The 15,834-nt window shown below is 34.0% G+C and overlaps 3 protein-coding genes across 4 annotated transcripts; 1 reads left to right on the forward strand and 2 right to left on the reverse strand.

Moving 5' to 3' along the window:
* Nucleotides 1-77: 77 nt before the first annotated feature.
* Nucleotides 78-5,420, reverse strand: LOC8260739 (phytochrome-associated serine/threonine-protein phosphatase). The gene is made up of 10 exons (XM_002513094.4): nt 5,157-5,420; nt 4,404-4,550; nt 4,256-4,323; nt 3,222-3,279; nt 2,593-2,703; nt 2,421-2,471; nt 1,511-1,654; nt 1,347-1,442; nt 1,188-1,259; nt 78-555 (listed from the first exon to the last, which is right to left on the reverse strand). The coding sequence occupies exons 1-10, from the start codon at nt 5,235-5,237 to the stop codon at nt 472-474; spliced, it is 912 nt and encodes a 303-aa protein (XP_002513140.1). The 5' UTR covers nt 5,238-5,420; the 3' UTR covers nt 78-471.
* Nucleotides 5,421-5,571: 151 nt separating this feature from the next.
* Nucleotides 5,572-6,498, forward strand: LOC8260740 (G patch domain and ankyrin repeat-containing protein 1 homolog). The gene is made up of 4 exons (XM_015715318.3): nt 5,572-5,794; nt 5,881-5,934; nt 6,047-6,145; nt 6,214-6,498. Exons 1-4 carry the CDS (start codon nt 5,723-5,725, stop codon nt 6,337-6,339), a joined length of 351 nt encoding a protein of 116 aa, XP_015570804.1. The 5' UTR covers nt 5,572-5,722; the 3' UTR covers nt 6,340-6,498.
* An 84-nt stretch (nt 6,499-6,582) lies between these two features.
* Nucleotides 6,583-12,267, reverse strand: LOC8260741. Of its 2 annotated transcripts, none has more exons than XM_048379275.1 (10): nt 11,936-12,267; nt 11,614-11,848; nt 11,431-11,526; nt 11,174-11,343; nt 10,710-10,849; nt 9,101-9,278; nt 8,337-8,928; nt 8,137-8,249; nt 7,611-7,788; nt 6,583-7,121 (listed from the first exon to the last, which is right to left on the reverse strand). In XM_048379275.1, exons 1-10 carry the CDS (start codon nt 12,109-12,111, stop codon nt 6,894-6,896), a joined length of 2,106 nt encoding a protein of 701 aa, XP_048235232.1. In that variant the 5' UTR covers nt 12,112-12,267; the 3' UTR covers nt 6,583-6,893. The 2 variants fall into 2 exon arrangements, with proteins under 2 accessions (XP_048235232.1, XP_002513142.1); XM_002513096.4 differs by having other exon boundaries at nt 7,611-7,854; nt 11,936-12,263.
* Nucleotides 12,268-15,834: the final 3,567 nt, after the last annotated feature.

The raw sequence follows: 15,834 nt of genomic DNA on the forward strand, positions 1-15,834 counted from the left end.
ATCAACAGACAAAAATTTAAAATCAAACATATATAATACACCAATAAAAAAGAAATCCCACTTTGGTGCAAGATACATTTGATTGAAAGTCTACTATTGCTCATAATTAATGAAGTAACATATAAAGACTAGTACACACTGAATTCAGAGGCATGGGCTATGATAACCAAAAAAACAAAAAAAAAAAAAGCTCTTAAAATAGAATTTCTTTTCCAAAAATAAAAACAAAAAGAAGACATCTAATAGAAAGAAGAAAAAAAAAATGTAACAATTAGGAACTCTAATACACAAGCCACAACTCCCAGAGCAGCCTTAAGTGGATGGAAAAATGTCCACCCAAGCAAATGCAAGGTCCACCTGTATACAACCCCCCCGTATTTCTTCCGGCTTTCCCATTACAACTCCTTTTTCGATCAGCAATAGGCAGTCACAATTCTTCAGCAATTTTACAGGTAAAAATGCACTCCCTCATCATAAGAAGTAAGGAACTCCTGTCCTTGGCCCTCTCATCTGGTTGTTCTCCTCCGTTTCTGTGAAAAATTTGACTTCTCTCTCCTGAACAAAGAAACCACACAGATATACAACATCCGTAAACAACATGATTTCACATCTAAGAATACCCATTCATAAAAAGGAGAATTAAAGTTCGCTCCTGGTTGACACACGGCTTCATAATAATGCAAGTGTCAGCTCAAGTTATTGCCCTAATTTGAACTACTAACTGCCAAGCAATTGTTGCAATCTATCAACAACTCTCACAGAACACCTGGATGGTTTGCACTAGAAAATCCCAACTTGAAGGCCACAAGTCCGGATTCAAAGGGATCAGGGGCAAGGGAAGATTATGGCACTAAGAACAGATAAACCACCACCGTGAAGCCCAAAGATCAAATGGGATTCAGATTATTAATTACAGAAAAACAGGAAAGAAGCAGAACTTTGCACTGAAGCTGTTCTTATGGTCAGAATCACATGCATGTACTTCTTTGACAGAATATTTGTGCATTGATTATCAGGGAAAAGAGGTTACTAACTGATTGACCCAGGAACTAAATCATACAAAACTATTGTGGGAAATCTAGTATAAGGATGAAGTTTTCAATGCATTATAAATGTAATACAGATCACTATTTAATTGCTTCCCTTAGTCATCCACAAAATACAAACAGCAATTTTGCAATACTTACCATGTTCTCATTGAAACTCAATATAGAAGCTACATTGCCACAGCGGTAACAGTAATTTGGTGCAGACCAGACCTGCAAAAGATATCGAGCATATTATTTTTACAAACTGCTTAAATATGCTCCACAATTATACATGTAATAGAGTTTTAGTGTCTTTACAGTTACTAAGCCTTTATCTTGAAACATGTACTTAAGACCTTCTTGTACAAGTTGGTGTGCTCGACAAACCAGATCAAGATTGTTAACGTGATTGAACTGCACGAAAAGAAAATATCAGATCAATAGGACATTATTCCGTCAGAATTGAGCTGAGATGAAATTACCTCAGAAGTCACCCTGGATCCAAATAGCCAACCTGCTCCTCGTGGGCTAACTGCCCATGTTTCAATATCTTCAGGATCACTCCACATTAGATCGCAGAATGGCCCTTCATGCGGGATTTCGCAATTGCGTTCTATTACTCTTATCTGCCAAGTAATGGGAAAAATGCAAGATTTCACATCACCATCCATGAGAAAAGAGGAAAGGCTCTGACAGATCAGAAGAATTCTAGAGAATAACTGTTATCAACATCAAATAAATTGCATAAAAAAAATTATTATAAAACCCCAAGGAATGAAGACTATGTTCCACTGAGCAGGTTGGGAAAAGACGAACTTGATTTAAGCTGCAGTTACTCTATAAGCTTTTATATTGTAAGTCTCTTCGTGCTAGACTTTTTGAATGAAAAGAAAAGAAAAGAAAGATACTCACAGTTGACACTTTAACAACTTAAAAGAAGACACAGATTTACAATCTTAATATGTTACGTCAGTTATTGATATATTGACACAATCCTCAATCAGGCAGAATAGAAATGCAATACAAAAGAAGTCCCCAATAGTCCCACACCCCGCATTTCAAGTGAGAGTTTTCATGTGTGCTTACGTTGAACACGTGCATGTGACATTATCACATGTCTATGATGGTATCCAAATGCAATGACTTACAAGTATAATTTAGAATCTTGGTGAACATTTCACATAGAGAAAAAGTCCAGAACTAAATGCCTTTCATGGCTAAACATTCATTCCTTATCTCTTTATCAGAGCTATCAAAGAACAAGCATCCAAATTCAATGCTGAAAATCCTAGAACAAGTAGTGGAGGCAATAAGACGAGGAAACTATTCCATGCATGTTGCTACCAATACATAAATTTTGAGTAAAACATTTGAGTAGAAAATAAGAAGCACCTGATCAATTGTTCGAATGTCAGGAGAAAGGCCACCATGGACACAAAGCACCTACGGCATCAAATAGAAACACATCAAAAATTAGGTCGTGCAGCTATCAATTCAGAACATATTCACATGCGTACGTAGATACATACACAAACAGAAAAGGAATTGGGTAAAAGGGGCTTACAGTGCCATCTATGATTGCTGAGAGTGTTAGATAATCAAAAACATCAGTACAGTACCGCCATGCATTGGCATTTCCATACTTCCTCTGGCACTCATCATAGAAACCATATACCTAGAGAAACAAAAATGATAGATCAAAATATCAAAAGCAAAAAGCTACTGAAGAACTTGATGGGTCTATTATTGCAAACATTAAAGAATATGCACATTTCTTTTTTATTGTAGCAACTCTAGAACTATTATATCATTGAATTCAAATGAAAAATCCAAATCTGCAGATGCAATCCCTGGCAAAAATTATCCATTTCTTCCAAATTGTAGCCACTTTGAATAAACTAAGAAAACGGAACGCATGTTTTCCAGACATGGTGTCACCTCCCACCATACTCCAACAAATTTAACACCAAATATGTAGAGAGAGCTTCCAAAACCACTTTACATATATCAGTCTCTAGCTCTTAAATAAAAAAGCTTTCAAATATAAAGAAATAGTGCATCCACTAATATATGCTACAGAATAAGCTCCCACCAAATTACATTTTGACATTAGATTAACCTCAAAAAGAAAATCAATTTCCGCAACACAGTCAATGAAGTGAAGAAATAACCATGATCTAACAAACTGTATACCTGAGTTAGTTGCCTGCTTTCATGATTTCCACGTAAAAGCGTGATATTAGCTGGATATCTGCAAGCACAGCCAAAAATTGAAAGAAAAAGAAAAACAGAGAAAGCAAGATTAGTTATTTGCAAGTAAATAATTAGGTGTTTTTTTTCAAACAACTCTGCACGCAAATGTTTCTCCAACTAGCAATAGTATTAATGAACTTATATAATCTTTGCGCAGTTGACAGCTGATCCCAGGTTCCAAATCCCATATTTTAACTTACCTGGTTGGCAATATACCAAGATATGAAATGGTCTCTGGGCCATCAAATAGTGCATGAGTTTGACACAAAAATGGACACATAATTACTTCTCCATGAATTGGCAGAAAGAAGAGATGAACAAAATCACCAATAAAGCTTCGAACCATATAATATGCTTGAAAACCTAAGATCCACCATAATTGACTAAGTAATGAATCTAATCTACAGGCTTTGTGTCCTGCAATCATCCTACCTTGTTTCTAACTAAATATGCGATTCATTTTTACTCCTAAGAAGCCAAACTAACTATTATAAAGTGCAGCAATGAACTACTTAAACTAAAAAAGAAAAGAAAAAAGAATCCTACATTCACTCTGTGTTCATCAATTTTCCTATAAAACCCAGCAAATACTTCAGTAAGCAAGTCTTCTTAATACCCGCTTCAGGACCCATCAGTAGAGTGAGCCATGTAAATTAATTTATGCAACTCTACACCACTATTACAGATATATTTTCAATACAATTACATGATTCACAGTTTGCACCGACTTTCTTAGAGTAAAGAAAAAGAGAAAAAAGATCCAACATCTACTGAATATCTGCACATGCTTAACAACAGATTGGTAAGCTATACAAATTTACAAGCATTTTACTTATAAAAGCTAAGGAATCAATAGAAGAATAAGGATGGCAGTTGGATTATACACCAAGAACAAGCAAAAACACAGAGGTTCACCTATAATCACAAGCTCATGTGGCACATTAATGAAAAGAGTACAAAGCATTAAGCTGTACCTTGCTTTAAGGAGCAGAAGAATAGTAAAAACTTCAAGACTATTGTAACCTCGATCAACAAAATCTCCCTGGCAAAGCATAACAAAAGTTAAGCTTCTAGGAGACGAGAAAATGGAAATAAGCAGCAAAAATATGATAATAGGTTTACCATAAAAATGTAATTAGTCTCAGGAACGTGACCTCCAGTATTGAAAAGTTTAATTAGATCATGAAACTGGCCATGAATATCACCACAAACAGTAACGGGACTGTTGACGGGCTGGACATTGGACTCCTCAATGAGGATCTCTTTGACCTGTGTTTTTTACAAGCAATAATAACAAAGTAAGGAATCTTTAGCTCTTGGATAAATATTTTTGGAAAAGAAAAAAGAAGATAGTATCAACTGTTCTACGGCGTAATTGTGGGAAGCCATTCTCTACTTACGCGCAAAAAGAAAATAAAAGAAGAGAGAAAGGGAGAGAGAGGTTTGTCAGCAACCAATCAATAAGAAAAGGTGAGAGATAAAGTAATTCATCCTTAAACACAGCAACATATGGATAGATTCTGTTGAAGTTTATAGTTGCTTGATAAAGAATTCATAAGAAAAGGAAGTGAATAATCATGAAATTAGGGTGAAGGTAGAAATGACAAAACCATTTTCATAGTTAGCAAGAAGAAGGAAAAATCTATAATTAAAAAAAAAAATGATGAAGAAACAGAATAAACGAAAAGCCCTAACTCTCTGTATACAGAACTAAAAGGATAAAGAAAATGAAAGTCTGAATAATGAGTGGATATATGAGCCGCAAAAGGGAGAGAAAAGCAGATGAAAACCCTATATATCATTCAAAAAAAAGATACATATAGAGAGAGAGCCGAAAAGAAAAGAAAAGAAAACCCTAGAGAGAGAGAGAGTTACATATTCGCAGAGAAGCTGAAGCTCGTCCTCCAAAAGGTGCTGCCCGTCCTTCACCTTTGCTATCCACTGATCCAAATCCATCCCTGTCTACGATTTTTAAAACCCAACCAATTACGATCCTCACAATGACCAGCGAAACCCAGAAAGAGGAGAGGGGACACCAAATCCTTTTTCCTTTTTTGGGGAATAAATTGAAAAAAGAAAAAAGGAATTTAATTTCAAAAATATATAAATGATGTAAGTTATATTTTGGTCGAATAGCAAAAGCTAGAACAGATCTGCCGCTGAATAATAATCATTCGGCCAATTTTTAAAACAATAAAAATGAAAATAATAAAAAGTTGGAAATTGGGATTGGGAGAGGAGTTGAAAATGACGACGTGGTGGACTGGACGACGTGATGTGATGTCTATTATTTCTTCTTTCCAAATCCAATGTGGCCCAAATCTCTCTCTTAAGGCCTGAGATAAAGCCCACTTTTCTCTTGTCTTTTATTTTTTTTGAATCGTGTTGGATCTCGTATATATAAGCAAAGCTATAATAGTTAATTTGGAAGCGGTGCAGTGATGGCAGAGGAACTGGGTTCGAAAAGCTCTTCTCCTGCAACAGCAATCAATTCCTCCAATATAGGGTTTCAGGTATCTGCGTCGTCTTCGTTTTAATTGTAATATTCCGTAATTTTAATTTAGGGTAACTAACTAGTGAAAAAGCGTTGGAATTGCAGCTCCTCAAGAAGCATGGATGGAAAGAGGGTACTGGTCTTGGAATCTCTGAGCAGGTTTCTTTTTCTATTTTCTTTTCTTGGAATTCATTCGCTAATAAATTATTATTTTTTGTTGGTTTGTTTATTTCTTATAAGAGTTTGCTAATATGTGGTAGAATCCAAACAGGGGAGGTTGGAGCCGGTGCAAACATATGTCAAGAATAATAAACGAGGTCTAGGAGCTCAGAAACTAAAGAAGACGAAGACCAGCAGCCATGGCCACAAGGTACTTGCTTATTTCTTGCAAGTGAGTATGCTTTTGAGAATAATAATAATAATAAGGAATCTTTATAGGAACATTCAACCAAGTCCAAGCCTGTATCTAAGAAACAAAGGAAGATGCAGGAGTTAGAAAAGCGTCTGCAAGAGAAGGAATTTGAGCGGGCATTTTACAGAGACTTCTGGCCGGATAATGTTTGAGAATAATTATTCTCAACATTTTGTAGTTGAAGTTGAGAAGGTTGTGATGAATTCACCATATCGTCTCCATGTACACTGATAAAAAAAGATTCATACATGGATTGATTTTTGTTGTTTATCATATGTGCAGCTAACGTTATAATACAATACATTTATACATGCCTTTGGCTGATCGTTTTTCTGTTTCTGTTACCGGATGTTTCATGTATTCAATCATAATCAAATACACGATGCAAAAAGAGGGACAAACCAAATTGTTCTGCAACATTTCAATTTGGACTTTAAATGACAAGTTTCAATGCTTCCCCTCCATTTTATATTATAGCTATGCCGTCCAAATTCTGATCAGTTTCCCCTCCTTTTCTCCGTAACCATGTTTTCTGAAGCAATAATTCAGTGAAGAATCAACTCAAAACTGAAAATTATTTAAAACAAGAAAGAAAAAAAAATCTCTACTGCTGCTTTCTATACAATGTATAAGCTCTTTCTCTTCAGTAGCCCGTGTCTTTTGGCATCCACATTTTTTACAAAAGAATGCTGCACTTCATATCCAATCACTTCTTTTTCTTGCCTTCATCAATTTTAGTGAGCTGAACTGGAGCTGCCGGTATTCTGATCCACCATTCCCTTATCCGTCTACGCCACTTATCGCTGTTTTCTTTTCTATAAGGCATTTCCCGTGTGAACGCCTCTACAAATACCAACAGAATTAAGTGCCTCAAGGGCACAAATGCTACCATAGCAGCTATGAAAACCAGCAAGAGAGCAACTGTGTCTGTAGCCTGGCAAACAAACATACAAAAATAAATAATGACACTGCCAGGTATTCAGCGTGAGTGTATTGTCTAGTTTAACCACGTTTATAAATAAATAAATGCATTTTTCCTGTACTTGTATTTTACTTAACTGCTAGTTGAATATCCTAAATGAAACTAAACATGAAAGCCTTTATAACTGGTTAAACATCTCAATTTGACATTCGTGTGCTCGAAGTAAAACCCAAATTCCTAATTATTAAAATAGGTTGTATGTCAAAAGGAACACATCATAGTCTAAATGTCAATAATGAACATATCACAAAACCTAGAAGAATCTTGGAAGAGTTGAATATTATCCACATTCAACTGTCATTTTAAATTTCAGGCATGTCTAAGAAGTTGTAGATAAGATGGGAAAAGCACTTCAGAAGTACTGTTATCAATATGGAACCAGGTCCCTTGTATCTATTATTTTCCTAGATAGATGAAATTGAGAATGACTGAGACATATACCTGTGGAAGTACAGAAAATAAAAGAGCTCTAATCTTCAGGAGGAAAATATTCCCAGTTTGAATTAGTGCTTCAACTTGTGAGATAGCTTCTTGCAGAGTCAGCAGCTGCTCTACAGCGTTTTTATTGGGAGGAGCTGTAACTTTGAAGGCCTCTAAGGGCTCCTTTCTGTTGAGATGCCTTCGCAAGAACATGAAAACAGCAGAGCATATGAAAACAGATGGCAAGAAGTGCCTGGTCCAACCCCTATACATCATAATGAATTACGAATTACAACATTACACTTGGTTTGATAAAATTTAAGCAATCACTAAAATGTTAAAATTTGTTTAACGGAATATATTCTGAATTGAGAACAGTTTTATCTAGTGTTTTTTTCATAATTTATTGCATCAATGTTGCTACTTTCTTTCAGAGGCTAAAGATGAGCAACACCCAAGAAAAAAAATTTGTTTTCACCGATTGCTTTTAGAGAAGAAGGATACATGTGATCAAACACAACAATCAAACTACTGTATGAAAAGTTACCTTGAAATAGCGTAGCAGCATAGCACCATAAACACTGTTGATTTAAGTGGATCTTCCCAAGAGGCCAAAAGCTGAAGACGGCTAGATAATTCAATAACTGGAAACAGCAGTTCCTACAAGAGAGAGAGAGAGAAATTTCAAGGAAAAATAAGGAAATTTCTTCAGAGAAGCTCTGCATAGGATAAGTTTTTGAAAACCACCTTCATGACTGCAACATTTGTATCAATCCCTTCAACCTTGACTTTGTCCACAGTAGCCTGTGCAGCTTCAGCTTTTCCAATATTTGACACCGACTGTTTCACAGCAATCTCCAAGGGACTGATCTCACCAGGACAAAGATCTCCCACTATTGCTTCTCCATCTAGATTTGAATCCTTTCGTAAAGCAAGTCCAAGACGGCTAAGTGTCAGAAGTGCAACTGATGAATGTGATTGTTGCTGTTTTGTATAGGCAGATCCATCAACACTGTGTGGGGAAGCAGTTATATTTCGAAGTGCTAGGCGACTTGACAGCGTTTCCAAGATCATATCTCCCATGGGAAGACTATCGGCCAATTTAAAAGAAAGAATGGATTTGTAATGAGATGAGAAGAAGTGGAAAGCTTCTCTAACTGCACGATATCGGAAGATGCCTAGACTAGCCCTTGCAAGTACCTCCAATTGCTGAGTCTCTTTAAAATTATTTTTTCTAATAAACTTGTGTGCATGGAGGATCTCAAGGCATATATCCAACCAATAATCTCTTCGAGAGTTACCTTTAAATTCAGGGAACTCAAAGTAAACAGGCTCCACTCTGCAAGTGAGAGAGCACGTGTGAGGAAGAGAAAATAGATGAAAAGTTAACATAAGCTCTTCTTTTTCCCACGCACACATGTATTAACGCATGATAGATGACATCTACTAAGCCATGAACTCTTCAAAACATTAAAAATTCTAGATGCCAGGCAGGAAGAAAGATAACATACACAGATGCGGACTTGTACATCACAGCTTTATCAAACAGACGAGCACCCAATGGCCCAGTCAACTCAGGTTTTATGACCTGTTTCATATCCATTGCCAGATCATATCGAACAGCTTTATCATATAGACCAACTCCCAATGACTCAAAGTAGAGAGCATAATTAGTCAGCGTTAAGCGGCCTACAGAAACAAAAAACTAGATGAAAATTAAAGCAAGAAGAAAAATAATTCAAATGATACATATGCACAAAGATACTCCTAACAAAGTTTTAACTCAGAAACAACAGGTTCTGCTGGGAAAAAAAACAAATTAATGTTGTTAGTTGGTCCTCATACAATTGCTATACTTGGTTCATATGACTTTAAATTGGCTGAACTTGGCAGGTTGTAATAGTACTTAGTAGAGCTGCTTTGGAAGCATTGAAGTTTTTAAAGGGGATGAAAGTGACAAGACGAGGAAGGCACTACATTAAGCTACTAGCCTAATGGCTATATGCCTTTTAACACTTTAAAGATTATATACCTTATAATATGGCTTAATTGTCAAATAAATCATGTATTTTGCACTTTTCAAATCTAGCGTGCAGTTTTCATTTTCAGTATTACCAATGTACTGTGACATGGATTTCAAATTTAGTCCGACAAAAATATCAATCAAATTGTACTAACGCGGCTACAATTTCAACGACAACGATTCAAAAAAAATTTGAGCCAGCATAAGAGTTGCTAACTTAGCCCTAGACGCTTTAGAAAAAAAATTCTTACCATTGCAACAACTGACAAAAAGAAAAAGAAAATGAATGAGTTAGAAATGGATAAGAGGTTATCTTCTCATAAAACTAATAAAGATGAGTTAAATGTCAAGAAAAGAGTCTTTGTTGCTAGACCATCTGTTTATTTACTTAATTGTTTTTTTTATTATGGGATGAGGCAACAACTCTAATGTTGACTTAACGCCGTTTTCTACTATTGCAAAAATTGTAGCTATGTTAACGAATTTTGGCTGATAATTTTGTAAAATGCTAAAATTGAAATTAATATCAAAACATGTTACTAAAATTGAAAAATTAAAAACTACGCACTAGATTTCAAAGTACAACTTTAAGCCTTATAATAATTATCTTTGTTAGGGGCATTCTATCTTATAAGCAGATTTGCGTACGAAGTTGCTCATTTACTAGCTTAAGTAGCTTATTCTTTGTCAGGTCCTAGGAGTGGTATGTGTTTTCCCTCCCTTTTTTGTTTTATGCAATAGCTTCTGATAGTTTAAATTAATGCATTTCCAAGTTTGACTTCAAGAAAACAAACACAAAGAGTATTATGAAGATGATGTAATATGTAATAAATAACAGATATCTATTCTTCATAGAGTTTCCGTAAAGATAAAGTTCATGAGGTCTATACTATTGTCATAACAGTCTGTCAAAAGAAACAGTCAATATTCTTTCACGCGCTAGGACACATCAATTTTTGCAAACACAGCCAAAAGTAGAAAATATATATATATATTGAAGATTAGTTCTAAAATTACATATCCGAATCAACATAGACAGGGAAGTGTATTTGATCTCAACAAATTTTTTTGTCCACTTCATCAACTAGGTGACTTACCTGGCCATGCTGAGATTCCAATATGTTGTAGAATTGGTTGAGTGGGAACTGTCCCATCAACATCAAGAATAAGCTCTCCCTCAGCAAGCTGAAGATTGGAAATCAAGGGTGCAGGTGCATTTTTTGCAGCTTTTATAATCCTGTAGAAAAAGAAAGAGCCAGAATACAACATTAGAAGGTGTTAACAATTAAGTCAAAACCAATGAACAAAAGAAAACAGAGAAACAAAAGTATAAAAATAAGGAAATTTGGAGTGTTTGCCCGATAAACAGAAGTCCAGGCCGCCAGGGCACATTCTTGTGACTGACATTCATGCATGTTTACAACACAAGTGGTAGCATTTTCAATAAAATAGCATAGAATGAACACGAGTAGGAGCCTAGGACATTAAAATAATCTGGAAAAGCCTCTAATGGTATCATTTGCAAATGAAATTGATAAGAGAGGAATGAAGAAGTCAATACTTGTGGAGAGTGTGAAGGTATTTATCATAAATGAGGAAATGGAGACGATCGGCTGAAGAGGAAGTGAGGGCATAAAAAAGATTGTGGGCGGTGATTACATCAGCAACAAGAGGACAAGCAGGAGCTATGCGAGCAAAAGACTCTCGACCAACAGTTTGAGTGTCATCAACCTGATGATGGTAGAGAATTGGATATCAAAAAAGCAGAGGAGTGATGTTGAGTACAAATAAATAAATAAATAAAAAGTTCAAAAGAACCTGAACAGCCGTATTAGTGGGACTTGAATAAAACAAAGAAGCCCCATCTTCATCCTCGTTCTCATCTTCGTCACGGCTACTGGGAGATGTAGTTTCCTAGAGAGGATAAGAAAAATAAGTTGATAACAGAGGATCAATTAATCTGATGAATAAGGGTGAGTCAGAGCCAGAGCATATAGTTACTAGTTTAGATTGGATCTCAATGCAAGGGGTCTCCCAAGCGAGCATCATGTCATAGGTCAAGCGACGAAAGTCCTTGTCGCTCAAATAATTAGGAGTCGTAGCAACAACACAATTGAGGGCTTTGTAGGAGCAAAACTCCAATAAGTTTCTGGCGTAAGTGAATAGCTGCTTAACGCTCTCTGGTAGCTCAATGTCGAATTGGTGCTGTAACTCTTGCGTAGGGACTCCAAGAATCCTGCAATTAAATTAAATTTTTTTTTTTTTTTATAGAAAAGAAATAAAGAAAAAACTGAAATCGAGAATAAGTTGGATTGAGAAATACTTGGAACAGCGAGCAACGACAGAATTGGCGAGAGGAGACAACTGAGGAATGGGCATTGGAGAAATAGCATCAGCAGGAGAATCATTGTCTTGGGAAATAGAAGATCTCTTTCTCTGAAATAGCGATTTCAACGAATTTTGGTGGTTTTTCATGAAAGTCTCTAGCATTGCTTCCATTTCTTCTCTTCTTATTAAGAATGAAAATTCATAACTAAAATCATTTTGTGCCGTTAGCCTTTTTCGATCGTATCTTCTTTATTTTCTTCTCCGCCTTTCTCCTTTTCTTTCAGTGGCGCCTCCCGGATCAGTGATATAAGAAAGATTCTTTTCTTTATAGGAAAAACGAAACAAAATTGGCAAAATATAGAGATAAGCTCCTGAACTTTTAAATAAATTCAGATTAACTCCCTGAAACTTCAAAGTAAAAGGTCAAGAAAAATAATATAAATTGCACAGACGTCCCTTTAATTTAGTTCCAAGTTATATCATTAAACTCTTTTAATTTCTACTTGCCTATCAAAAACTCCTTACTCTAAAAGCGTTTGACGAGTTAACGTCGAGCTGACATGGCAGTTTACGTGTTTAAAATAAACTTAAAAAAAAAATAATTTAACACCTCAATAAAAGTTGTTCACGTCATTCAATTTTTATTTTTAAAAAAAAAAAATTATCTTCAGCTTCGTTATCTCTTACCAAAAAAATATATAATTCTTTCTCTCTTTTAACCTCCAGAGCTCATTAATTGAAAATAACGAATGCGATCGAGAAAAACAAAGTGAGAATCGATTATGAGCTATGGTCTCAAAACAACCATGGCAGAAAGTATCACAAGTGTGTTGCTTGGAAGTGCAAATTCTTCATGTGGTGTGATGATGCTATGAACTTGAAAGAGAATAAGTTAGATTGGGTTGGGAAGTACTCCGACAAAAACTGTTGGCTAAAAGAGAAAGTTTATAGGTATTTAAAAAAAGAAAAATGAGTAAAAATATTGAAGAAAAAGGTGAACAGTCTGGATTCAATAATCCATAGGACTAGTTTACTTTACCCATAGAATTAATTATCCTACATTTGGCATGATTACTAAAACACTCATTATCTTATACATAAAACTCGTATCTCATAATTTTTTATTTTTTTTTCTCTTAAAATCTCTTGTAATAAATTTGTTCGTATAGTCTATATCAACTTTTGGCTTAAACTACTTTTCTTTTTTACTTTAAAATATACCGACATAAGCATAGACAATTGTGAAATAAATTAAACATTATAGTTATTTCAGAAAAATAAAAAATCAAGACTATTTTAGAAATCAAAATTTTATTAATCTCACTGGATAAAGATTACTACTAAAAAAGATGACATAGCTTAATTTTATATAAGATTTATCTTATAGATTAGCTAAGCCATTAAGATTATTATGATCCAAATGTAAATTCCTATTTTTTTACTATTTTATTAATTCTTTGTTATATATATATATATATATACATTTGATTATAAACATATGTTTTATTAAAGAGGTAATAAGATTTATTATTAATATGGAGTATTTTTATTAATTATTATACTTATTATAATCAATTTAAGAATATAATAATCTTATATTTAAATAAATAAAAAATATCATATTTATTATTAGCATTATTTAAGATAACTAATAAATATTTATAGTTAATATTTTTATGAATATTGTTGTATGTTATTTTCTCATTAGAAAACAATATGACATGGCTTCATAACATTTTGTCACATAGAAACTCATAGAAAAACTTAGTATTTTTTACATATATCTTATAGATTTTATTTTTTTTTAACTCACATTCTTCTATTTATAAAGAAAAATAAAAGCTCCTGATTCTCATATTTCATTTATTAATTTTTTTTATCATTTATTTTATTCACAAGCTACAATTATCTTCTTCAACTTAATTTCTTTATTATTCTTATGTTTGTCAAGGATTTTATTTTCTACGTACAATTTATCTTTATCTTCTTTTTTGGCTTTTTCTATGCTAGGTTAGTTAAATTTAAATCAATACTCTCTCTATATAAAAAGAGTATTTTAAAAAACATTTCTCTTTTCTAAATGTATTTTTTTATTTTCTAAAATCATTTTGATATATTTTTAAGATTTTTATCACATTCTAATATAGTTTTTTTTTTCTTACATAGCACTTTTTTTTTTATTTTGTAAAGATATTTCCATATTCTTTAATATATTATCTTTTTCTCAATGATTTATTAAAACCTTCATCAATTTGTCCATATTCTCTCATTTGCTTTTAACAATGTAAATTTAGGTTGTTAGATATTTTTTAATTTCTTTCAAATATTTTATTTTAAAAAATAATATTTTAACATTTTAGTATATTTCATTATTATCTATATAAATAAATTATTAAAATTATTTATTATTATTTTTGTCCGCCTCTAGTTATATTGTATTATATATGCCAATTCAATCCAATTAGTGACACTTAAAACGTTTCAATTAAATAATTCTCTGTTTTGTTTTAGGTTGACCTTTCTTTTTCTTTATATTTAATCCAAAGCCTAATAACAAAATGTTAAGGGAATTGTTAAGAAAAAAGAAGAAGAAAGAACACTTAAAAATGAGAGCAGGAGTATTGTGCCTCGCCAAAGAATCATTAAAAAAAGACATGCGTTTACATAAAATAAAAGATAAATTTCTCAATTCACTTTAAAAAATAATTTATTTTTTAGTGACCCTTTTGTTTTTTTCTTGAAGGCAAATAATTCTAGAATAGATATTAGAGTACAAAAGATTCTCCAAATTAGGTGGAGGATTAGAGATCCAATAATTGGACCTAAAAACAACTTACAGTTTTTGCCTATCCAATCAGTAACAAGATTAGCTTTTTTGCTAATATATCTAAACGAAGCTTCCTCAAAATCACTTAACAAAAATTTTATATCATAAATAATGGGGTTCAATTCCCATTCATAATCTCTAGAACTTTTGTACATGGCATTTATCACTCATTTAGCGTCTGTTTTAAATAAAACCTTCCTCACACTAATGTTTGATGCTAGTGAGATAGCTTCCCTTAGAACATAAGCTTCCTCAACCACTACCTTTCCAGTCCTGAATCTAAAAGAATGACCATCTACTATCAGACCCTTCTCATTACGAAAATAATTGCTCCTCACGCAAAATCCTCCCATTCCTTTCAAGCCATATTTGAGTTGCACTTGTGGAAACCCACTAGAGTGGGAACTTATACGTTGTTAGATTGAGTTAAGGAACGCGTTTCAAGGCTCTGGTCTTCCTGTTGAGGGCGTATTACCTCATCTAAAGTTTTAATATCCTTTCTAATAAGGGCAACGGTGGACTGAGGCTTAAGTTCTTTCTTTTCAAAGACTGCACAATTCCTGACCTTCCAAATGTTCCAACATGTGATAGCAATCTGTGATGTAGTTACCCTAGAGTCACTTCTCCCAAGTCCCTCATTCACCGCACTCCACCAATCACCAAAAGTTGTAAATCCCATTTTTAAGGATTGATAGCCCCAATGACTTAAGAACCACGTAGCTTTTGCATGCAGATAGAAGAATGCAAATGGGTCTTGGCCAAGTTTTTTCTTGTACATGTTATCCTTAATAGGTAAGGCATTAACCATTACTCTCCAAATAAAGTTTACTATCTTGGGCGGGGACTTAGAACTCCTAATGTATTTCCAGATCTTAGGTTGCACCATAGAAGATGAGTTTCTGTGAACCCTCTCGGCTTCTCCTTTCATTATACACACTCCATTAGGTGTGAAGTGCCATACCCATTGATTAGGTCTCCTCTTTCTTGTTATAGGAATCTTAAGAATTGCTCGAGCATCGTTAGGGCTGCATATGCTCTGAACCTTTCTCTCATTCCAGTATTGGCCA

The sequence above is a fragment of the Ricinus communis genome, chromosome 9 (genome assembly GCF_019578655.1).
Source record: "Ricinus communis isolate WT05 ecotype wild-type chromosome 9, ASM1957865v1, whole genome shotgun sequence".
Classification (NCBI taxonomy): Eukaryota; Viridiplantae; Streptophyta; class Magnoliopsida; order Malpighiales; family Euphorbiaceae; genus Ricinus; species Ricinus communis.